The following is a 26,035-nucleotide window of genomic DNA, read 5'->3' as shown; positions in this document are numbered from 1 at the left end:
CACCGCCTTTGTCCCTTCCGACACGGCGTGTTTGGCCAGTTCCCCGGGCAGCAGCAGGCGCACGGCGGTCTGGATCTCCCGGGAGCTGATGGTGCTGCGCTTGTTGTAATGGGCCAGGCGGGAAGCCTCACCCGCGATGCGCTCGAAAATATCGCTCACGAACGAGTTCATGATGCTCATGGCCTTGGAGGAGATGCCGGTGTCGGGGTGAACCTGCTTCATCACTTTGTAGATGTAGATGGCGTAACTCTCCTTCCTCGACTTTCGCCGCTTCTTGCCGCCCTTCACTACCGGTTTCTTTAAGGCTTTCTTGCCTCCCTTCTTAGGAGCTGGTTTCTTCTCATCAACCATCTTCAGTTTCAGACACAGAATAAAGCAAATCCCTTCCGAGCGCCGATTAAATAGACAGTTTGACAGACCTATGCTAATGAGGAATGGGGAAACAATGATTCTGATTGGACATTTAAAAAAGTACAACAGCCACTTATTTTATACTTTTCTCTGATTGCATATTTAAAGACACCAATCAAATTTCGACTTCTCCACCCTCATTAGCCCTTTGACTACAATCAGGAAAGAAATTTTATCAGGATTCTCTCCAGTCCCAGTTTGTGAAGATACACCGGGAATTGTCGTCTGGTTGTCCGTGCGAGGGGCCCTTCTCCACAGAGGGACTGAACGGGAATGCGGGATTCCTCCTGGAACTCTTGTAACGTGTGCGAATTACTCACTGGGATATTGTGTGAGTATGTGTGTGTGTGAGTGGTAGGGGGTTGAGGCTGTGGTACGCCATGTGAGTGTAGAATTTATTCTGTATCTGTCTTTGGGAGTGTTTAAGACTCATTGTGCGTTTGTCACTTCAGGATGCATGTGAGTGAGCGGGGGATCCATTCTCAATTTGGGAATATATGCTATTTTGGCTGAACTCCGTATCTGTCACCTGCGGCTTAAATATGTGAGTGCAGGATTTATTCTGTACCTGTCAGTTTATTGAACTACAAATGAGATTCACACCGTGTTTCTCAGTCTCTGACACTGTAGATCAGTGTGGCATTGATTGTATATCTTTCAACCTCTGTTAGTATCCGACTGTACATTTCTCATTCACTCTCAGAGGCTGGGACTGAGTATGAGTGTGAGATTCATGCTGGACATGCCAACATCTGATCCGCAATGTGAGTGTGTAATTCATTCTGTATCTGTCAGTTTCTGGTATCGAATGGGAATGTGAGTCATTGTCAATATCTGGGAATCTTTTGAACATATTCTGTATCTGTTTGTCTTTAGTGCTGAATGTGAGGTTACTTCAGTCAGTCAGTGATACTGTATGTGACTTTGGGATTAATTCTATCAGTGATACTGTCTGTGAGAGTGGGATTATTTCAGTTATTCGGTGGTGCTGTGTATGAGAGTGAGATTAATTCAGTCATTCGGTGGTGCTGTGTGTGAGAGTGAGATTAATTCAGTCATTCAGTGGTGCTGTGTGTGAGAGTGGGATTAATTCTTTCAGTCGGTGGTGCTGTGTGTGAGAGTGGGATTAATTCAGTCATTTGGTGATGCTGTATGTGAGAGTGGGATTAATTCTTTCAGTCGGTGGTACTAAAATAGATATGAACATACGGACCAGGAGCAGGAGTAGGCCCCTCAGCAGCTCGAGCCTGTTCTGCCATTCAATAAGATCATGGCCGAGGGATAGGCAGTGGCAGATATTTAAAGGGATATTTCAGAATACACAAAATACTTGCATTCCAATCAGAACCAACAATTCCAAAGGGAGGTTATGTAGATGTTTAAATAAGAAATGAATTAGTCCTATAGAAAGAGCATTTTGGGAATTGAAAATGCAAAATAGGGAGATGGCGGATGAACTAAACAGGTATCGTGCTTCAGTCTTCACCATAGACGACACAAGTAATACCCTGGAAAAAGCTGTAAATCAGGAAATGGAAGGGAGGGAGGAACTCGTGGAAAATTACAATCACCAGGGAAGTGGTATTAAGAAAATTGTTGGGGCGTCGGGCTGTGAAATCCCCAGATCTGGATGGATTTCACCCCAAATTCTTAAAAGAAGTGGCTAGTGAGATTGTTGGTGCATTTGTTTTAATTTTCAAAATCCCCAGATATGGGGAAGGTTCAATTAGATTGGAAAATAGCGAACGTAACTCTTTCATTCAAAAAGGGAGGGAGACAGAAATTAGAAAGCTAAAGGCCAGTTAGCCTTTCTACAACTAATACCTTGTCAGTCTTTCCACTCCACCCCCAGTAGAGCTGTACCTTGAGTTTCCTGCCATCCATTCTTAATTAGCACATTTTCTTAGATAATATCACCAACTTCAACACCTCTTTGATCCTTTTGTCTGTGACATCTTTTGATTTGCTGCACCCATCACTGCTTGCTTGTCCCTACAACCACCATCACCCCCCCTCAACTTCTCTTTCCACCACCACCCCCCCCACCCCCAAACTTAAACCAGCTTATATTTCACCCCTCTCCTAATTATACTCAGTTCTGCTGAAGGGTCATGAGGACTCGAAACGTCAACTACTTTCTTCTCCGCCGATGCTGCCAGACCTGCTGAGTTTTTCCAGGTAATTCTGTTTTTGATTTAAATGTGTTTGAAGCAGTTCAGGGAATATTTATTAGTCTAATACCAGGAATGGGTCGGTTGTCTTATGAAGAAAGATTGGACCGGTTAGCCTATCTTTGTGACTGGAATTTAGAAGAGTAAGAGGGGATTAGATTGAAACCTTTAAGACCCTGAGGAGTCTTAACAGGATGGATGTGGAGATGATGTTTCCTCTTGTGGGAGAAGCTAGAACTAGGGGGTCATTGTTTAAAAATAAGGGGTCACTCATTTAAGACATTGATGAGGAGAATTTATTTCTCTGAGCGCAGTGAGTCTTGGAACTCTCTTCCTCAAAAGGCAGTGGACGCAGAGTCTTTGAATATTTTAATGGTAGAGCTGCATGGATTGTCAATTAGCAAGGGGGTGAAAGGCTATCGGGGGCAGACGGGAATGTGGGGGTGAGGTTCACTTTAGCTAGCTCTGCTTTCATGCCCTCATTTAAGTTGAAAATACTCATCATGGGTGCACTCATTTCTCCATCCAAAGTGAGTGTAAAATTCAATCATATTATGAACGCTGTTACCTAGAGGTACCTTCACTATGAGGCTCTCAATTAATCCTGTCTTGTAGCTCAATACCAGGTCTCGAATATCCTGCTCTCTGCTTGGCTCCAGAATGTGCTATTTTAAGAAAGTATCCCAAAAACACTCTACGTTACGTTTGTCCATCTGATTTTCCCAGTCGATATGTAGATTGAAATCCCCCATCATTATTGCTGTACCTGTCTGACAAGCTCCCATGATCTCTTCTTTTATGCTCTGTTCTACCGTGCAGTTAAATAGTCACCTGGCCCACAAGTGACTTCTTGCCTTTGTCATTTCACGTCGCAACCCAAACCTGAATCATCCTGGTTTTCTGAATTTAGGTCATCCCTCTCTAATGTGCTAATACCATCATTAATTAACAGATCCACCCCTACACATTTTCCTGATATATTTCATTCCTAAATATCACATACCCTTCAATATTCAGGTCCCAAACTATGTCACCCTGTAGCCGTGCCTCTCTGATGGCTATCAGATCATTCTTATTTATATATATTATCAGTTAATTTGTTACGTTTCAAATGCTACATGTGTTTAGATACAGAGCCTTTAGTTTTGTCCTTTTATTCTGTAGCTACGAGGCTTATCTGCTGATTTACTCTTAGATTTATGCTACTTCTCCCTTCCTGTCATGGTCTGTTTATCATTTCCCATATTAATACCTTTCTTTCTTGCCTTGTCTCTACTCTTTGAAAATGTGATCCTTTCCACTATTCAGTTTAAAACCCTCTCTACTTCCCTAGTTATGCAGCTTGTGAGGACACCAGCCCCAGCACAGTTCAGGTGTAGACCATCCCAACGGTACAGAAAAATCTGAAAGAACACCCAAAACTGGTGCCAGTGGCCCATAAACTGGAACCCACTTCTCCCACACCAGTCCTTGAGTCTTGCATTCATTTCTCTAATCTTATTTGTCATATGCCAGTTTGAACATGGCTCAGGTAATAATCCTTTGAGGTTCTGCTGCTTAATTTTGTGCCTAGCTCCTCATACTGACTATGCAGAGCTTCCTTCCTCATCCTGCCCATGTTGTTGATACCTACATGGACCATGATCACTGGATCCTCTGCCTCCCACTGAAAGTTGCTTTCCAGCCCTGAACAGATGTCCCAAACCCTGGCACCAGGCAGGCAACAGAGCCTTCTGAACTCTCGCTCTTTGCTACAGAGAACAGTGCCAATCCCACTCAATATACTGCCCCATACTACCACTACATTCCTTTTTGTTCTCCCAACTTGAATGGCTTCCTAAACCATGGTGCCATGGTCAGTTTGCTCATCTACCCTGCAGCCACTGCCCTCATCCAAACAAGCTGGGAGAACATCAAACCTATTGGACCATTGCAGAGGCTCACACTCCTGCCCTCTGGGTCCTGCCTCATTCGCAGTCACACCCTCCTGTCCCTGACCAAATCAGAAGGCCCTACTCTAAGATGTGTGACTGCCTCCTGGTATAAAGCATCAAGGAAACTTCCTCTCTCGCTGATGTGTCACAGAGTCTGCAGCTCAATGAATCTGAGCTGAATTTCCTCCAGCCGCGAACATTTACTGTAGACATTTCGTCTGGATCGGAATGTTATCCAGGAGTTCTCACATGCTGCAGCTTGGACACGTCACCTATCATGCCATCCTTAATGTGTTTTAAATAATTACTTAATTATGTAATTCAGTTATTTATGTTATTCAGTTATTTATGTTACTTTCTTATATATTTTATTTACTTTACCACAAGTTTGTGTACTATTTTCAACCTTAGGGATAGAATCGACCTTACACACGTACCGGATATTCATCAAACAGCTAGCTCCTTTCCCTGTATTAGAGCAAGAACCAATTCCTATGGGGTGAGAAGGATAGAAGAAGGGAACAATTACCTGCTTTGCTCCCCCCCACCCTTCACCGAACTCCCATCCCACCAAACTCCAAGTCTTCACTCAGTTAGCTCAGCTGCACTCAGTTTACCTTGGCTGCACTAAAGAACCCTGAATTTATAGTAAACTCAACTGGGTCAACAGTAACCAGATTGAAAACAAAAACAAACAAAAATACCTGGCAGGTATAATAACTCAGCAGGTCTGATAGCATCTGTGGAGAGGAACACAGTTAACGTTTACCAGATTGAACCAGTTAGCTAATTAACTACTCAACTCCGACAGCTGAGAGTGAGCTTGCTCTGTCTAAACTGAAAGAAAGAATTTAGCCCGTTTACACAGTACTTTCCAGTTACTGCTAATTACAGAATAGATTAGATTTTAAGAGCAAAATTTAAGAACGAAATTAACACTTACATCTCCCCCCTCACCAAACTCAATTCTTTAGCCAGCTAGATCAGCTGCACTCTGTTTGGTACTGTATGTATGAATGGGATTAGTTCTGCCCATCTGTGGTACGGCAGATGAGAGTGGGATTAATTCTGTCCAGCGGTGGTATTGTATGTGAAAGCATGATTCATTCTGTCAGTCTTTGATACCACATGTGAACGTGGGGTTAATTCTGTCAGTGGTTCATTCTGTAAATCGGTAGTATGTTTGTGAAAGTTGGATTAATTCTGCCAGGTGGCTATACTGTATGTGAGAATAAGATTGATTTTGGCTCTGTCAGGCCCCTGGACTCTGTCTGAGTGTTAGATTCATTCTGTAACTCTCAATTCCTGATGCTGTGCACAATTGTGGGATTCATTCGTCTCTATCAAACCTCAGTTCTGAACGTGTGTTCATGAATGTTTTGTGTGTGTGTAAGTTTGTGGTACCGTGTGAATTTCAGATTCTTTCAGATTACATCTCTGGGACTGTTTGAGGTTCATTCTGTACCTATCAGTCAGTTCCACTGTGTGAGACATGGGATTCATTCTGCAGTTGTCTATCTCTGGCACTGTCGGTGAGTGTGTGATTTATTCTGTTTCTGTGTATCTCTGGTGCTGTGAGTGCCTTGGACTTCATTCTGTATGTGTCAGTGCCTGGAAATGTGTTGGATTTGTTGGGTACTTCACAGTGTCCAGTTCTTTGTGGATGTGGAGTTTATTCAGTCGCTCTCAATCTTTGATGTTACTTGTGACTCTGGTATTAATTGTGTATCTATACTCAATAGTTATCTCAGGCATGGTGTTGGAAATGAGTTAACATCTTAAACCTTTTAGGAAGTAAAACTACCATCCAAATCCTTACCCAGTCTGGTTTATATGTGATCTCAGAACAATCCTCAGTTATCAGCTTATCCCTGAACTGCCATCTACAATGTCCAAGCAAACCATTCTGTTCTATTCAAGAAGGCCGCTCACTAATACTTTCTCCAGGGCAATTAGGAATGGGACCACATCCGGTGATTTAATACAAGAAAGCTCACATCTACGACAGCCACCAGTCTGAAAATGTCACCACTCCAGTTTTAAATTCAAATATTCATGTTCCTTTCCTTCTTTTCAACAATACAACAAAAGATTGTCAGTCTTATCAAGCGGCATTGATACATAAAAATGTTTAAACGTGTCAGACTTATCAACTGAACTTTAAACTTTTCATCTGACCTCATGATGTGAATGAGGAGTCTCACTAATGAATAGTGCAAAATGGAAGTCTGGATGCAAATTGAATTCAATGGTTGGAAATCAGGTAGAGCGTGTGTGTCATTTACATCCTGGACAGATCAGGCTTCTCACTGGAAGTGTGAATTTGAAAAATGATGTTTTAAACCAAGCAAACAACAGTAGCTCCCTAGATTTAAAAGAAGGAAACATATTAAACTGGAACCAAACTAGTTAATTACTCATTTCAGAAGAGTAATCAAATAAAAGCAGGTATACTTCAGTAGGAGGATTGGAATAGGGAACAGACACAGCTGAGGGCAACCATATTTGCTATCATAGAATGTAAAGGGTAAAAGAGAAGAGAATGGGAGCTGACTGCAGTGGGGTGGATCCCATGATAAAACTGAGGGTTTATAAAGCTGCTTTGTAACAGTTTTGCAGACTGAAGCTGATGCTGTGTTATCCCTATTGTGGCTGAAACCCCATTAGTAATCAGCATTGGCTGAGACAATTAACCCTGGGAAGCATTCATTTTCAGTGGAAATGATTGATGTCTGTGAAGGCAACCAATCCTGTACAATGTGGATTGATTATTTGAGTGGGATAGGCAGGAGATGTATGTTTTCAAGAAGGAGTTAGATATAGCTCTTGGGGTGAAAGGGATGAAAGGATATGGGGAGAAAACGGGAGCAGGCTATTGAGCTCGATGATCAGCCATGATCATGATGAATGGTAGAGCAGACTCGAAGGGCCGAATGGTCTACTCCTGCTTCTATTTTCTATGGTTCTAGGAGGGACATAGAAAAAAAGAGAAATAAACAAAAAAATGAGAGTTAAAATAAGTCAAAGGAGGAAGAAGTTATACTGCATGAGAAAAGGGGTGCTGATTGGTTGTCAAGTTGATTCCAATTGTTCAAGGTGTTGCCATGAAGAATTCACTGGGAAACTATTGTCCTGAATGTTGTTGTTTAATTCAAGTTAGGCACAATGGACGTGTTCCTTTTGCCTGCAGATAACAGGGCCCTGCACGTGAATATATGTAGCCTCTAGCATGTGTAAGTGAGCCACATTGTGAAGAATAAGGAACTTCAGTTACTTAGTTGATGAAGTAGTGGCCATTTTCCTCAGAGGAGTGAAGATTGAGAGGACAGGATAGAGGTATTCAAAATTATGATGAGTCTGGACACACCAGATTGAGAAAAACTGTTCCAACTACTGGATGGGACAAAGACCAGAGAGCACAGATTTAAGGTAATTGACAAAAGCAATGGATACTTTTTGGAGAAACGTTTTCATGCAGCGAATGGTTAAAATCTCACATGTGGGTCCTGACACTGCTAGAGGCAGATGCAATCAAGGTAGTCAGGAGAGAATTGGATTATTATCTGAAAAGGAAGAATGTGCCGGGTTGTTGGAAATGACACTAGATGTTTTACTCATTTGAAGGCCTGATGTAGACTCAAAGGGCTGAACCTCATTGTGTGCTAAGACAGTAATACTGTGCGGATGTGCATGTGCATGCAAGTTTAGGTGCGCTTGATTATTCTTCTGTCAAACTCTGGTGCTGCATATGAATGTGGAATTTATGTTTCTGTCAGGAGTGCTACTGGGTCTGAACGTGGGATTATCTAGATTATGATAAGACAGTTCAGTCGTCTTGTGTGCAAATCTGAAAATCAGACTGTAAGTAGCGTTCTTTAATCGTCTCTGTGTCTGTGTCATTCCATGTGTATTTGTGATAATTTCTGACTTTCATTGATACCGTATGTGTGTGTCAGATTGATTAGTGTCATGTGGGCTCAGGTATTGTGGGTGAGTGTAGTAACAGTCTGCATCTGTCAGTGTCTGGTAATGGACATCTGCTCAATAATGATTCTGAATCTGTCAGTCTCTGCTACCCTGTGACAGTGTGGGATTCATTACATCACCTGCAGTCTTTTGGATTGTTTACCAGTCTAGATTCATTTCATGTTGAAATTTCAGTACAGGAATAAGCAATTGATATTCTTGGTTTAATGGAATAATTGCAAGTTTGGCCTTATATGAAATCCCGTTTTGTGTAATTTTTTTAATGTGAAACTCCATTGTTATGCCAGTGTAACTCAGTTTCTACTAATCAAATTAACGCTGTGTCATTCAATCTGTTTCTGAGTGAGAATTTTAAACTTGGCTGTTGAGCTCAGTTTGCAGTGATTGAATTAATACAACATCTATCAGTCTGACACTGGGTTTTTCGGATTGCTCTGTGATTTGTATCTCAATCTGTATTAATCATTTTAATACAGTATCCCTTAGTTTAATAATGTGGGTGAGTTTCAAACTAGAATCTGAGTTTGTATTTTTCAGTTTTATCTGGTAATAATATAATTGCAGCTAAGACTGATTCCCTGATCAATGCTGCCACCATCACCTCCACTTTTTGCTTCTCGATCTTTTTCTGAATCCATATTTCTAAATACTCAGCACCCAGTCCTTCCTCTTTTTAAACCCCATTTCGTTCATTGCCACTACATCATATTCCCACATTGCCGTTTGTCCTTCAAGCTCATCAGTCTCATTTATCACACTGTGTGTTTACATAGATGCATTGTAAACTGGTCTTTGCATTCCTCATAGGGCTTCTTAAACTGCCCCTGTCGAATATGGCATTGCTCCCTTCTCCAGTATTATCCATCACTCTCCCTCCTTTCTGTCCTTATTACTTTCTGGTTCTGCTGTAAGTTGATGACCAACCCCCTGCCAATTTAAATTAAATCTTCACCAACCAGCCTAGTGAACCATAAACTAAAATTGGATCTGGTGCCTCTGATTGCAGAGTACAATGGATCAGAACTCCACCAAGTTAACCTCTTGGCCACCTCGGCTCCCTGTGAGTGACACTGTACTTACTGTTTGTGAGGAGCTGACTGCACTTCCCCTTGTGTTGTCGAATCACGACATTTATTCTGCTGCTTTCAAGTATTTGCCTATTGAAAGAAAAAATGTTTATTATAATTTAAGAAGAGGTGCGGTCGAAGATACAAAGAAACCAAAACAATTATTAAATTAATAATCATTCCGAACAACCGCAAAGTCAGTGGTTCAAGAAGGCAGCTCACCACCACCTTCCCAATGGCAACTCGGGATGGGCAATAAATGCTGGCCCAGCCAGTGAAGCCCACATCCCGTGAATGAATAAAAAAGGTCAGACGAACAGAGTCAGTGTCTGAATCCACTGCAGTCCTGCAGCACTCAGCTGCTAAAGACCAGGGACTTTGTTCCTGTTACAACAATTTCCTGCCATCCAGAAACAATCCACTGCTCCAGGAGTGGGACTGAGTGACGGAGCAGGGACTATTGTGTAGGTCAGATTTCTATTTGCCGCTCCCATGGACTAACCGTTCAAGTGAAAGCAAACAGCCGCTATTTAAACTGTGTCTCTGCATTAGCAGCTGTTTTAAACCATCTTCTTCCACTCACAGGCAGTGCTGGGGAGGGCAGCGCGCATGCGCAGAATGCTGCACAAGTTCCGGAAACACAAATATTGAAAATTTCTGGCACAGAACGAGGACATATGGCCCATCGTGTCGACACCAGCCCCCAAATAGTTTGCTCCAGCCTCACGTCACTTTCCAGCTCTTGCACAGTGAGTCCTGTAGGTCCCAGCAGCTCAGTGCAGATCCAAGTGTTTGTTAAAGGCAGTGATGCGCTGCTCTCCCCCAGCTCTGCCTGGGACTGGAAGAAGATGGTTTCAAACAGCCGCCAATGGAGAGATCCCGCTCCCGGGGGAAGGGAACAAACAGCAGCCTCCTGGGAGGAGGGAGACAGAATGGCAAGAAGCTGTTATTGAAAATCATTGCTGCTTTCTCTCCACAAAACAACAATGAACATTTCTGATAAAAGCAAAATACTGCGGATGCTGGAAATCTAGAACAAAAACAAAAATACCTGGAAAAACTCAGCAGGTCTGACAGCATCTGCGGAGAGGGATACAGTTGACGTTTCGAGTCCGTATGACCCTTCATCAGAACTGAAAAATATAGAAATGAGATGGAATGTAAATGGTTGAGGGGGTGAGACAGGTAGAGCTCGATAGGGGGCCAGTGATAGGTGGAGGCCAAGAAGAGATTGCCACAAGATGTCATAGACAAACGGACAATGGGGTGTTGATGGTAGTGATATTATCTAAAGGATGTGCTAATGGGGATGTTAGGGGGAAATAAAGGGATACAGTAATTATTAGGGGGATACTAGGGGTACAGTAAGAACTTGTTGAAAGGGAATGAATTACTTAAAATCTCCCAGCACATTGGCAGTAGAAGGTTACCAGATGAACCTTGCACAGCCTTAAGGGCCTGCAAACAACAGAAAGGCCTTGGATAAAAGCAAAAAACTGCGGATGCTGGAAATCCAAAACAAAAATAAAAATACCTGGAAAAACTCAGCAGGTCTGACAGCATCTGCAGAGAGGAACACGGTTAACATTTCGAGTCCGTACGACTCTTCAACAGAACTAAGGAAAAATAGATAAGAGTGAAAGAGAAGCTGGTTGAGGGGGTGTGGGACAAGTAAAACTGGATAGAGGTCCAGTTATAGGTGGAGATAGCCAAAAGGTGTCATAGACAAAAGGCAAAGAGGTGTTGAAGGTGGTGATATTATCTAAGGAATGTGGTAATAGGTGACATTAAGGGTAGAAAGCAGGACGAGCAAGGTACAGATAGCCCTAGAGGGGTGGGGTGGGGGGAAGGGATCGAAATAGGCTAAAAGGTAGAGATAAAACAATGGATGGAAATACATTTAAAAATAATGGAAATAGGTGGGAAACGAAAAATCTATATAAATTATTGGAAAAAAGGGGGATTGGAAAGGAGGTGGGGATGGAGGAGAGAGTTCATGATCTAAAATTGTTGAACTCCATGTTCAGCCCGGAAGGCTGTAAAGTGCCTAGTCGGAAGATGAAGTGCTGTTCCTTCAGTTTGTGTTGAGCTTCACTGGAACAAAGCAGCAGGCCAAGGTGGGACATGTGGGCATGAGAGCAGGGTGGAGTGTTGAAATGCCATTGAAATATAGTATAACCTCAGCTGCAAATTCAGATTCCAGTTTGAAACTCACCTAGTCCATTAACCTCAAGGTACAATAACAATTTGATTAGTACAGACTGAGATAGAGACCACATTCCAGCCTGAAAAGCTCAGAGTATCAGAATGGCAGATATTGTATTCTGTCTCACAGAGCAAACTGAGCACAACAGGCAAGTTTAAAATTCTCACAGGCTGCTTTAATGAAAATGTATCAATTTGTTTATTACAAAGTGAGTTACACTTACACAGAAATGGAGTGTTAGATCCAAAGATACTTGAGCTTTCACAAGTGTGTTCACCCACAAAGGGATTTAATACTAGGTCAAACTCACAATTATTTATTAAAACGTACAGCATCAGTGGCCTGTTTCTGTTCTGAAATTTCAACATGACTTGTAAACAGTCACAGAAACTGAAGGTTATGTAATGAATCCCACAGTGTCAGAGAAGCAGAGACTGACAGATTCAGAATGATTATCAATGACATGTCCAGTACCAGAAACTGGCAGATACATACTAAATACTACACTCAAAATTCCTGAGTCTGAATAATATTCCATTTATCTGACACAGACATAAAGTAGCACTGACAGTAAAAGATAGTCACAAACTCACATCAAACACAAACACTCAGTCACAAACACACACACACACACATACACACTCTTAAAGAATGGGAGTTTCAGAATGATTCCCATATTTGCACTCAGGACCACTGAACTATATTAGTATAATCCCACACTCTAACCCTGTACAATATTCTGACCGCTTTAGAAATAATACGCCATTCACAGTCACACGCATCACCAGTGACTGACAAATACAGCCAGAGTCCTACATGTAAACTCAGTACCAGAGGCTGAGTGATACAGAATTAGTTACACAAACAAACACACATAGACAAGCACATCCCCATTCAGACACACTCCCACACAGAAACACTAGCAGAGACTAACAGGTAGAAAATTAATTTCCAGTACCACTGAAAATTTCAGGTTGAGTCCCAAACGCTCATTCTGTACCAGATCCTGATCGATACAGAAAAAATGCCTTACAAACAGACCAAAGCTTCACAGTTACATAATCAGACACCAATTACCAAAGACTGGCAGTTACATTAGGAGAAAACACTCACAGTATCACGAAGCGGTAAATATGGAGTAAATTCCACAGTCACACGTTACAAAGTCTGAGAGATATGGAATGAATCGCTTACATGTACAGTACCGAATGCTGACAGATACAAATGACATATTCAAATTGAATACTAATAGAATGGCAAATTTAGAATAAATCACAGATACAGATTGAATCACATATTCACATCCTGTGCGAGGTGCTGACAGACACAAAATTGCTCCCACCTTTATATATAGTACCAGAGGCTGACAGGTACAGAATGAACCTGAATCTCACATCGAGCAGAATAGATGGACTGATGCATAAAACCTTCAGAAATAGAAGCTGGGGTTGGGTTTTTGGCCATTCAACCTACTCCATCATTCATTAAGACTGATGTTCTACCTCAACTCCACTTTGCCGTGCTCTCCTTATGTCCCTAGTATCTGAAACCTATTGACCACTGTCAGGATCATACTCAATGGCTGAGCTTCCAAATCTCTCTGGGGTGGAGAATTCCAGAGATTCCCAACACTTTCAGTGAATAAATTTCTCCTCATATCATTCCAAAATGGCCAATGCTGTGATCTGAGATGGTGACCACATGTTCTAGATTCTAGAGCCAGGAGAACCATTTTCTCAGCATATACCCTAAAAAGCCGCTTAACAGTTTAAAATGTTTCATTTAGATCACCGCTCATTCTTCTAAACTCCAGGGAATATAGAGCTAGTCTACTCTATCTCCTCATAAAAAAATCCACTTGTCACAGGAACCAATCTAGTGAACAGTTATTGCCCTCCCTCTAGAGCAACCATGCCCATCCTTATGTAAGGAGACCAAACTGCACACAGTACTCTAGGTGTAGTCTCACTAGTGTCCTGCATAATTGGAAGATTTTTCAATCCTATTATCCAATCCATTGGAACAAACATGAACATAACACTTCCCTTCCTATCTGCTTACTGTACCTGCAGATTAACTTTATGTAATTCATGTGCACAGACACCCAGCTCCCTCTGAGTGCAAACATGTTCCAGTCTCTCACATTCAAACATGTTCTTTTTCTCCCTACAAACTGGGCACACTCACACCACCATATTGTATTCTAACTGCCATGTTCTTCCAACTCAGGCAACCTGTCTGAATGCCTTAGCAGCAATTTTGTGTCCTCCTCACAGATTAATTTTCCACCTAATGTTGTGTCATCAACAAACTTGAATATGTTCCATTCAGTATCCGTCTAAGTCATCAATATTTATTGTAAGTAACTGATGACCGTGTATTATCAAGAGCAAGTTAGAGCCAACCAATCCAAAAGTGCCCTGTTTATTCCTACACTGTTTTCTGTCCATTAACTAATCCTTGATCCATGCTAATGTATGATCCCCAATCACAAGTTCTAATTTTGTGTAATAAACTCCTGTGTGGGAACTTTGCAAATCGCTGAGCATAATTACACACCCACCTCAGATTGCAAGGCCCTGTATTACCAAAACAAAAGGAGAACCTAAATACATATTAATACCCGCAGCTCCATTAACTCCAGTTGAAACACATTTTACGTTAAACATAGGTCAGACTTAGACTCATAATACATAGAACAGAATCTCGCAATTAATACAGCAGAGCGAGGCCATTCGGCCCATAGTATCTGTGCTAGCTCTCTGCGAGAGCAGCTGAGCTGCTCCCACTGACATATTCTTCCCCACAGGCCTGTTTAATATTCCTTCTGTTCTTTTTCTATTTCTCTCTTGTCCAATGAGCTCAAATTATTTATTCACATGCACACAATTGCTTCTCTTTATAGACATCGACAATATCCACTCAACATCCATCCTTTCCCAAGGTTAATAGACACAGCTATTCTAAGGCAACGCTTATTACTGATGAGGTTTCAACTGCAATATGAATAACTCCAAATTGGGATTCAGTTATCTGCCATCTTCTTCTTCATTATCCTTTACACTCCCTGATCGCAGGTTTAGTTGCCCTGAGCATTGTCTGGTACTCATCTCAATTCTCTGGCTGAAGTATAACTGCTTTCATTGGATTTAACTTAGCAAATGAGGAGGAATCTACCGTGGTTTGTTTGGTTTTAAACACAACTTTGCAAATTCATACTTACCTGCAAGAAGCCTGATCTACTGAGGATGTAAATCAGTAATTCAGACTTGTATTCTACCTGATTTCCAGGCATTGGAATTAATTTCCATCCAGATTCCTGTTTTGCATGACCCAGTGGGGAATCTCCTCACTCACATCACAAGGTCAGATAATTACAGGTCTAAAGAGCAGTTGATAATTCTGACACTTTTTAACATTTATGCATATAAAGGCCACTTGATAAGACTGTTCGATTAAAAATAAAGATAGTCAGCCTGATTTGAAAATGTGAACTTAACTCTGAAGTGGAGATATTTTCAGGTAGGCCCAATTCTGACAATCATCTAGAATGTTAGTGATAACTCATTACTGTAGGAGATGTGAGGTTTTTTATTCATTCATGCGATATGGGCCCATGGGGTAACTAGTGGTGTGCTGCCTTTTTGAATACAACTGAGTGGTTTACTCAGCAATTGTAGATGGCAGTTTAGAGTCAACTTCATTGCTGTGCTTGGTCCTAGGATCCAGTATAAACCAAATCAGGTAAGGATGGGGATGATAAATCTACTTTCCTAAATATTTGAACTTAGCATTTTGAACACCATTCCTGAGATAAAAATTACATACAGATACACAATCAATCCCAGAGTCACATGCAGCATCAAAGGCTGAGAAGTAGACAATAACTGTCTCTCTCACATACAGTCACGTCACTCACCATCCTGAATTGGAATTATATCGCTCTTCCTTCACTGTTGCTGGGTCAGAATCCTGGAACTCCCTTCCTAACTGCACTGTGGGTGCACCCACAACACATGGACTGCAACGGTTCAAGAAGGCAGCTCACCACCACCTTCTCAAGGGCAACAAGGGATGGGCAATAAATGCTGGCCCAGCCACCGAAGCCCACATCACATGTATAAAAAAAAATACAGCACCAGAGACTACTCAGCAAATCTTACACAATACCCGACACTGAGACATAGAGTATGAAGACTAATACATGCATGGTAAAAAAGAGACTAACACAGAATGAATCCCAGCATGCACACCATGGCAGAGACTATCAGATACAGAATGAATTCCACACTCACAATGTACTGGAGATTGAAAGACATATATAAAAAAAAAAATCCCACATTCACCACAGTGTCAGAGAGTGACAGATACAGAATGAATCCCACATCACACAAAGCACATTGACTGATAGATACAGGATGAATCTCAAATTGTCTCAGAGATGTAGAGATACAGAATGAATCTGACATTCACACAATGCCACAGACAAAGAAACACGGAGGAATCTCAGAGCCAAGGACTGATAGAGACAAAATGAATCCTTGATTTCTGAAGACATCAGGCACTGAGTTACAAAATGGCATCAACGCTTACACAGGGTACCAGAGTCCAACAGAAACAAAATGAATTGCAAGATCCCATACAGTACCACTGATTGAGAGAGAATTGATCCCACTCAGATCCAGTACTATCCATTGAGGCAAATTCTACATTTAACAGTCTTTGGTGCTGTAAGTGACAGTGGGATTACTTCTGTCAAAAATTGCAACAGATGGGCCTGTTGAGAATGAATCACACACTCTGAATCAGTACCAGAGACTGACCGATACAGGCTGAATTTAACACCCCCATTCAGCAACGGATGTTGACAGGTACAGAGTTAATCTCACATTCACACACATTATCAGACATTGACAGTGAATGAGAAGTTCAGACTCAGAGATAGTAACACAGAATGAAAGACATCGAATCAATACAACTCTGACCTACAATGCCAGAGACTGACAAATAAAAAAATTCATTGACATACAGTTACAGAGACTGACAGGTACAGAATAAATCCAATACTTTTTGTGGCGGAGAGAAACACATACTGATTTAATTTCGGACTGGCGTGTAGTCCCAAGAAGCGAATGATTTCATTTACACGCATCAATAACGGACAGATGCACAATGAGCCTCAGGATATCAAATGAATCCAACATTGAGACATGGTCCCATCAAGTCACAGATACAGAATAAATCCAGCCCTCGCACACTGTACCACAGCCTTCCAAACAGTGAAGGAACCCCACACTCACACAGCATCAGACAGTGAGTAAATCACGCACATTACCAGAGCCTCACAATTCCTGAATGAACCCACATTCCTATACAGTCCCTCGCACCGACAGCCAGGCGACATTTGCCGGTGTATCTTTACACACTGAGAAACTCCGGCTGGAGAGGGTCTTTGTAAAATGTATTTCCTGATTGTGAAAGGATGCTAATGATTGGTGGAGAAAGCTAAATATGATTGGTTCATTGATCTATCCATTCGGAAAATCACAAAAACAGATGAGGTGTTTAGTTTTAAATATGTCCAATCAGAATCATTGTCTCCTCATTCCTCATTAGCATATATCTGTCATACTGTCTATATAATGAGCGGACGGAAGGGGTTTGGTTTATTTCTGTGTCTGAAATTGAGATTGAAGATGGTTGATGAGAAGAAGAAACCAGTTGCTAAGAAGGGCGCCAAGAAAACGGTGACTAAACCGGCAGGGAAGGGCGGCAAGAAGCGCCGAAAGTCGAGGAAGGAGAGTTACTCCATCTACATCTACAAAGTGATGAAGCAGGTTCACCCCGACACCGGCATCTCCTCCAAGGCCATGAGCATCATGAACTCGTTCGTGAACGATATTTTCGAGCGCATCGCGGGTGAGGCTTCCCGCCTGGCCCATTACAACAAGCGCAGCACCATCAGCTCCCGGGAGATCCAGACCGCCGTGCGCCTGCTGCTGCCCGGGGAACTGGCCAAGCACGCCGTGTCGGAAGGGACAAAGGCGGTGACCAAGTACACCAGCTCCAAGTAAAACCCGGCAATGGACTAAACAACACCTGAAACACAACGGCTCTTTTAAGAGCCACCCACAAACTCTCTGAAAAAGCTATACGATTGCTTCACTTCTAAAATTATGATTTTTACTGTTTAGAATTTTGAATTATCTAATTGTTACTTTTTGTTTCAATCACAGCGGTTCCCGGTAATGTAGATTTAACCCTCGTTCAATTATTGAGTCAGGTTAATAATGCCTCATCAATTAATGACTTGCCGATTCCCCTCGGCGCTTTGTTTTAAGACGCGTTAATATTTCCCTTTCCCTGGTTTTGGAGAGAGAGAGAATAGAAGCAAATGCTTCAGTCTCCAGTTCTGGTCAAGTTTGGTTTCCATAATCGATCAGTTCATTTCCTATCAGCCCCGGTTGTGCAGCAACCTTCAGTCTCAACGCTGGCAAAAATGTTCAGTTTTGTCTGTCATAAATATCTACAATGTACCGTCCGTTTGCGGAACGATGTAAATGGGACTTTCTGCGGCTGCTGACAGGGTTTCATAAAGGAACGAGATTGACCCCCTGATCACGGATTCTAAAAGCGATTTGGAACATGGGATAAAATGTGAAATAGTCCCATCAGGGACGCGTATTTTTAAAACTTCCAATTCGTACTATGTTCTGTCCGTTCTTTTTCATTTCTTTTTAAAAATTTGGCGGGCTTTTAAAATTTGAAAAAAGATCGGTTGAAATATCGAAATTTGGCGCCGTAATTTTTCGCCCTCACTCCGTGGAGTCTCCGGATTGGTGAGTTCAGTAGATATCTGATTGGTGATATGAACAACATTATGTGACGCAGCACAAAGTGACCAATCAGCAATGCCCGCACCACCATTCCTCCCGAAGCTATAAGAGAAGCGAATGTGAGAGGATTTCCTCATTATCTGTGAAAGTGTTTGTGAGATTGTGGAAATGTCTGGAAGAGGAAAGACCGGCGGTAAAGCTCGCTCCAAACCCAAGTCTCGCTCCTCCCGGGCTGGACTGCAGTTCCCGGTGGGCCGTGTTCACAGGCACCTGAGAAAGGGCAATTATGCTGAGCGTGTGGGTGCCGGAGCCCCGGTCTATCTGGCTGCTGTGCTCGAGTATCTGACGGCTGAAATCCTCGAGCTGGCCGGTAACGCGGCCCGGGACAACAAGAAGACCCGCATCATCCCCAGACACCTGCAGCTGGCCGTCCGCAACGACGAGGAGCTCAACAAGCTGCTGGGAGGGGTGACCATCGCTCAGGGCGGTGTGCTGCCTAATATCCAGGCCGTGCTGCTGCCCAAGAAAACCAGCGCCGCTGCGGGCTCGAAGAGCAAGTGAAGCGGCCATTCTTTAATCTAATAACCCAAAGGCTCTTTTCAGAGCCACTCACAGGATCATTGAAAGGGCTGCTCACTGTCAGGAGATGGAGTTATTGTAACGGTGGATTTATCTCTCTCTGATTTGTTTACTTGTGTTTTCAGTTCCCTCTCTGCATTGCGCTGTTTCTCTGTTCACACATCTCCCGCTTTAGTGAACTGAAGAATTGAAACACAGAGTCAGAGTCGACATTTTCATAAATATTTCATGGTCATAAATATCGAGTTTGTACCGGTACATTCATGAAAACTATGAAAAATGTAACGACTGGTGCATTAAATGCTTTGTTTTTACTCTCGGGTGATCTGAGCGCCGCTCCAGGAACGGAGTAAACTCGGAAACGGAGCGGACATTTTCGGGCTGATCTGTTTATTCCGCAGTTTTCCCAGAGGCCGGAATCAGTGAGAGTTGAGCACTCACAGGACCTGAGTCCATTTCTGCGGTTTCAGATCTGCACCCGCCCCCTTCCCCCCTCCCCCCGGTCTCCCTATTCTCCGGACACAAAGCTGCCTGTCCCAGGCGGTTTGGTGTCGGGGATTCTCTCCGCACTCCCTGTTGTAACATTCCCGGCCGCTTTTAATAGAGAGGATCAGAAATCAGCCGCTTTTCTCAGTCCCCGTGAAGTCTGTGTGAAGGAGTTGGTTGGTAATCTATACGTTTTTGCTTTTCCACTGATTTAAATTGCTGAACGGGGTCTTATTACCGCCGGTTACAGATAAGAGGTTGACACATTCAAACTGGCGTTCAGTTATTTTGTATTTTTCCTGTACTGAAATTGGCGGGCATTTCGAATTTGAAAATGTGAGCCAATCCAAACTTCCAATTTCTTCCCCCTGGCTCTCCGATTGGTTAGGAATTTGATTGAGAACAGAGTATCCAATTAGAGCTACAGCCTCTCAAACCGTTCATAATGATTATTAATAGACAGATTAAACTAAAAGAATCGGTGTCTTCAACCTCAGTTGCACTTGAGTTCAAAAATATACTCTATATTCTAAAATATACAGGGAAATAAATGAAAGAACCGGAATAAATGTGTTGTTTCCACCAGTCAAGTTAGAATGAAGATTCCCGCCAGCTCCTTTCACAGTACGTACCTTATAACTTACAGGGCACAGAGAGACAGGCAGGTCTTCAGTTCCAGTCTCACATTTTCAATCCATCAATCAAACAAAGCAGGAGAGACAGGCGCTGTTTCCATGTCAACATTTAAATATCAGATAAAACGGACACAACGGTGTCAGTTTCAAGTTTACAGAATTAACCTGAATAATATACTCTGAGATACATGTGAAGTACCAGTCCAATATTTGCACACATCACGGGTTTATAAATTGCAGTGTCAATTCCCATTGTCTGTCCTGACATATACATTAGATGCAAATCCAAAACTCAAGTACATTATCAGAGCGAGATATTCTGAAAGCGAGAATAACCTGAGATACAAACGTTGATTCCAGTTTTATGAAACAAAAAGATACAATATCAATTCGATGAGTATGAACTGAGCTGTAACTTTCATACTAATCCTAAATTTTCAATGTCAGATTGAGAATACTGTGCCAGTTCCAGACTGATCTCCATTTTACATCCATATCAAAATTCTTACTCAGAATCAGTCTGAGTGTCACAGATCAAATCGAGCAGTATAACCTGAGTTACACCCGCATCTCAACTGAGTAGCAGGTTGAAAGATACATTATCTTTCACAAATGTGTTCACAGTGACAGACATTTAACACTGGGCCATAACTTACAAACATTGCTTGCTTAATAGTTACCACATCAGTGGTCTGTAACTGAGCTGAAAATTTGCATGGAATTAATCAAAACGTAAACAATCCCAGAGACTGAATGTTATACAATGAATCCCATACTCAGTCACATACACTGAGTGACAGAGACTGACAGATAGACAATAATTCTCAACACATGTTCAGTGCCAGATGCTGAAAGGGGCAGCTGTTTTTTTTTTCTCCCTATTCATGGCATGTGGGCTCTGCTGGCTAGGCCAGCATTTATTGGCCATTCCTAGTTTCCATTGAGTAGGTGGTGATGAGCTGCTTTCTTGAACCGCTGCAGTCCATGTGGTGTAGCTACACCCACAGCGCTGTTAAGGGAATGAATTTCAGGATTTTGACCCAGCAACTGTGAAGGAATGGCGGTATATTTCCAAGTCAGGGTGGTGAGTGGCTTCGAGGGAAATTTCCAGGTGGTGGTATTCCTATGTGCCTGCTGCCCTTGTCCTTCTAAAAACTGGTGGTCATGGGTTTGGACGGTGCTGTTTCAGGAGGAATGGTGAGTTTCTGAAGTGCATCTTGCAGATGGTACACACTGCTGCGACTGTGCATCGGAGGTGGAGGGAGTGAATGTTTTTGAATGGGTTGCCAATTAAGTAGGCTGCATTGTTTTGGGTTGTGTCTAGCTGCTTGAGTGTGTTTGGAGCTGCACTCTTTCAGGCAAATGGAGAGTATGACATCACAGTCTTGACATGTGCATTACAGATGGTGGGAAGGCTTTGGAGAGCCAGGAGGTTTGTTACTTGCCGCATTATTCCTAGCCCCTAACCTGTGCTTGTAGCCACTGTATCTATATGCCTAGTCCAGTTCAGCTTCTGGTCAATGGTAACCACCAGGATGTTGATAGTTGGGAATTCAGCAATGACAACGCCATTGAATGTCAAAGAGCGATGATTAGTTTCTTTCTTGTTGGAGATGGTCGTTGCCTGGCTCTTCTGTGGTGCAAATGATAATATCCACTTGTCAGGCCGAGTTTGGTTCATGTCCAGGTCTTGCTGTATTTGGACATGGACTGCTTCAGGACCTGAGGAGTTGTGAATGGTGCTGACCATTGTGCAATCATCAGCAAACATGCCCATTTCCCGCAGTTGATGGACAAAAGTCATTGCTAAAGCAAATGAAGTTGATTGGGACTTGGATACTCCCCTGGATAACTCCAGCAGTGACATCCTGGGACTCAGATGATTGATCTCCAACGATCAAAACCACCTTCCTTTGTGCTAGAAATGACTCCAGCCAGCGGTGAGCCTTCCCCCTGATTCCCATTGACTCCAGTGTTGCTAAGGTTCCTTGATGCCACACTCTGTCAAATGCTGCCTTGATGTTAAGGGCAGTCCCTCTCGCCTCCCCATTGGAGTTCAGCTCTTCTGTTCATGTTTGAACCAAGGCTGCAATGAGGTCAGGAGCTGAGTAGCCCCGGTGGAATCCAAATTGAGCGCCATTGAGTAGGTTATTGCCACTTGTTAGCACTGTTGAAGGCCCCTTCTATCACCTTACTAATGATCGAGAGTAGACTGATGGGGCAGTAATTGGCCAGGATGGATCTGTCTTGCTTTTTTTATAGAGGACATGCCTGGGCAAATATCAACATCACTGGATAGATAATAGTGTAGTAGCCATACTGGAACAGCTTGGCCAAGGGTGCAGCAAGTTGAGGATCACATACCTACAGTGCTATTGCTGGAACATTGTCAGGGCCCATAACCTTGGCAGTACCCAGTGCCTTCAGCCGTTTCTTCGTATCACGTGGAGTGAATCGAATGCACTGAAGATTGTCATCTGTGATGCTGGGGGCCTCTGAACAAGGCCGACATGGATCAGCCACTCAGCACATCTGCATGAAGGTTGTTGCGAATGCTTCAGCCTTATCTGTGGCACTGATGTGCTGGGCTCCTCAAACTTTGACGTTGGGGCTATTTGTGAAACCTCCATTCATGACTGGATGTGGCAGGACTGCACAGTTAGATCTGACCCGTTGGTTGTGGAATTGCTCAACTCGGACTATCACTTGCTGCTTATGTTTTTTGGCACGAAACTAGTCTTGTTTTGTGACTTCAGCAGGTTGACACCTCCGTTTTAGTTATGCCTGGTGCTCTTCCTGGAATGCCCTCTTCATTAAACCAGGGTTGATCCCCTGACTTGATGGTAATGGTAGAGTGGAGAATATGCCGGGCCATGAGGTTACAGATTGCGGCTAAGTACAATTCTGCAGCTGATGACCCACAGCACCTCATGGATGACAAGACTAGAGGTGTTAGATCTGTTTGAAATATATGCCAATTAGCACGGTGGCAGTTCCACACAACACAATGGAGTGTATCCTCGATGTAAAGATGTGTCTTCATCTCCATAGGCACTGTTCGGTGTTCACTCCTCCCGCTCCTGCCATGGATAGATACATCTGCCACAGGCAGGTTGTCGAGGATGAGTTCAAAATTGATTTTCTCCTCACCATCTGCTGCAGACACGGTCTGCGGTGGTGCTACAAGGATATTTTTGGTGATGGACCCACCCAGCTTGCATTCTGTGCCCTTGCCATCCTCAGTGCGTCCTCCAAGTGGTGTTCAACTTGGAGGAGTACTGCTTCATGAGCTGAAGAGTGGATAGTGGACGTCAGCACGTATTACTCTGTAGAGGGTTCCCTTGAACAAGGTTGACCTGATGCCATGAGACTGGAATCGATTTTGAGGACTCCCAGGGCAACGGTTATAACTGCTGGTGATCTGTCCTTTCAGTGGTGGTGGTATCTGGGAGATTGTCAGGAATGTTCCCATGAGTATGTGAGGCAATTGCTTGACTAGTGCCAAAACGTTAGTAAGGATTGACAGGGATTCCAGTTGATACTCAGTGGCCTATTCGGTTTTATTCCTTTAATGGAACTGAGTGGATTGCTGCCATTTTAAAATCAAGCACATTGTTGTTGCTCTGTTTGAAATCTATCCCATTTAGCACAGTGTCAGTGCCACACAACACAATGGAGTTTAGGTACCAGAGCAGGTTTCACCATTTCTTGTGGTGGGATTCGAAACCCTGGAATATTACTCTGGATCAGCAGCACTACCACATCATCACTGCTGATCACACGCCAATTGTACCACTGATAGATTTAGAGAGAGTCCAAGACTCACATATGCTAACAGCTGCTGACAGATGCAAATGGAATACCACACACACAGACACACACACGTGACTGAAAAGCAATAAATGAATCCCACAATTTCATACAGTACTAGAGAATTATAGATACAGAATTAATCCCACTGACAGATAGAGAATTAATCCTATACTCACAAACAGCACGAGGAACTGAAAGACACATATGGTTCCCACACTGACATAGCATCACAGACATAGAATGCAATTGACTGAACTAGAGTGAATATCAATTCACTCACAGTACGAGAGATTTATATATAAATCCTAGTGACAGATCCGAAAGCCTGTCAAACTCATACACAGCTCCAGAGAATAACAGATGCAGACTGATTGCTGCACTCCCATGCAATACCAGAGATTTCAGATTCAGAATGATTTCCACATTCACATGCAATAGCACAGGCTGATAATGAGTCAAACACACATTCAATCTAACATGGGGTAGTTAAATATTTTTAAGGCAGAGGTAGATAGATGCTTGATAAGCAATGGGGTGAAAGGTTATCGACGGTAGACTGGAATTTGGAGTTGAGGCTAAAATCAGATCAGCCATTATTTTCTTGAATATCGAGCAGGTTTGAGGGACTGAGTGGTCTCTTCATGCTCCCAATTTGTATGTTCACAAACATCACTTTTAAGAGATTCAGAACGAGTCGCAAATTCACTTACAATCCCAGAAGATGACTGATAGAACAAATCCCTTGCAGGAGAGAGTTCATGGTCTGAAGTTGCTGAACTCAATGTTATATCTGGAAGGCTGTAAAGTGCCTAATTGGAAGTTGAGGTACTGTTCCTCCAGTTTGTTTTGGGTTTCACTGGAACATTGCAGCAGGCCAAGGATGGACATATAGGCATGATAGCAGGATGGGATGTTAAAATGGCAAGCAACAGGAAGGTCTGGGTCATGCGTGCGGACAGACTGAAGGTGCTCCACAAAGCTGTGACCCAGCCTACGTTTGGTCTCTCCAATGTAGAGGAGACTGTATTGGGAGCAGCGAACGCAGTTGCCCAAATTGAAGGAAGTGCAAGTGAAGCGCTCCTTCATCTGAAAGGATTGTTTGGGCCCGTGGATGGTGAGGAGGGAGGAGGAAAATGGGCAGGTGTTGCACCTTCTGCGCTTGCATGAGAAGGTGCAGTGGGAGGAGACTGAGGTTTTGGGGGTGATGGAGGAATGAACCAGGTTGTCCCGGAGGGAAAGGTCCCCACAGAATTCTGACAGTGGGGTGAGGGGAAGATGTGTTTGGTTGTGGCATCATGCTGGAGTCAGCAGAAATGGCAGAGAATGATCCTTACTAAGCAATCCTGATTGGGCTGAGAATTACACTTGCAGTGTGAACTAGAAGGGCAGAGTTTTAAAAATAAGGCATCTCCCATTCAAGATGGAGATGAGGAGGAATTTCTTCACTCAGATGATTGTTAGTTTTTGGAATTCCCTTTCCCTGAGAGCAGCAGAGGCTGGAACATTGAATATGTTCCAGACTGAAATAGACAGATTTTACAAGCAAATCAAGGAATGAGGGAGATAGGCTGGAAAGTGGACTTAAGGCCATAATCAGGTCAGCCATGGTCTTATTTAGTGGCAGAGTAGACTCGAGGGGCTAAAAGGCCTCCTCTTGCTCCTATCTCTAATGTTCTTATGCCTATAAGCTCTTCCCCATTCTGGTTCCTTTTTCTTTGCGCGTTTGGTATTAATCTAATTTTTCTCTTGTTTTTGCTTTTGGATGGCAGCTGTTCATCATTCCTCCATTCACACTCCTTTAGACTCATCTCTGGTTTTTGTTACTTGTTCCTTTACCATTCCCTGTAGCCTTGCAGCGCCAATTCTTTTGCCATTGAATCTCTCCTGCCCTCTACCCTGCAGACTGAACC

At 43.0% G+C, this 26,035-nt stretch overlaps 1 protein-coding gene and 1 long non-coding RNA gene across 2 annotated transcripts in view; one reads left to right on the top strand and one right to left on the bottom strand.

Annotated features, from left to right (window-relative positions):
- The window catches only part of LOC144670421 (uncharacterized), a 918,626-nt gene that overhangs the window by 62,834 nt on the left and 829,757 nt on the right, over positions 1–26,035 (bottom strand). The gene's annotated exons all lie outside the window — the stretch shown is intronic.
- LOC144670379 (histone H2A-like) lies at positions 18,781–19,173 on the top strand. The gene has a single exon (XM_078532860.1). It carries the CDS (start codon positions 18,781–18,783, stop codon positions 19,171–19,173), a length of 393 nt encoding a protein of 130 aa, XP_078388986.1.

The sequence above is a fragment of the Cetorhinus maximus genome, chromosome 31 (genome assembly GCF_964194155.1).
Source record: "Cetorhinus maximus chromosome 31, sCetMax3.hap1.1, whole genome shotgun sequence".
Taxonomy (NCBI): Eukaryota; Metazoa; Chordata; class Chondrichthyes; order Lamniformes; family Cetorhinidae; genus Cetorhinus; species Cetorhinus maximus.
Note: the sequence above shows the minus strand (reverse complement) of the source record. Positions and strands in the feature narration are given on the sequence as shown.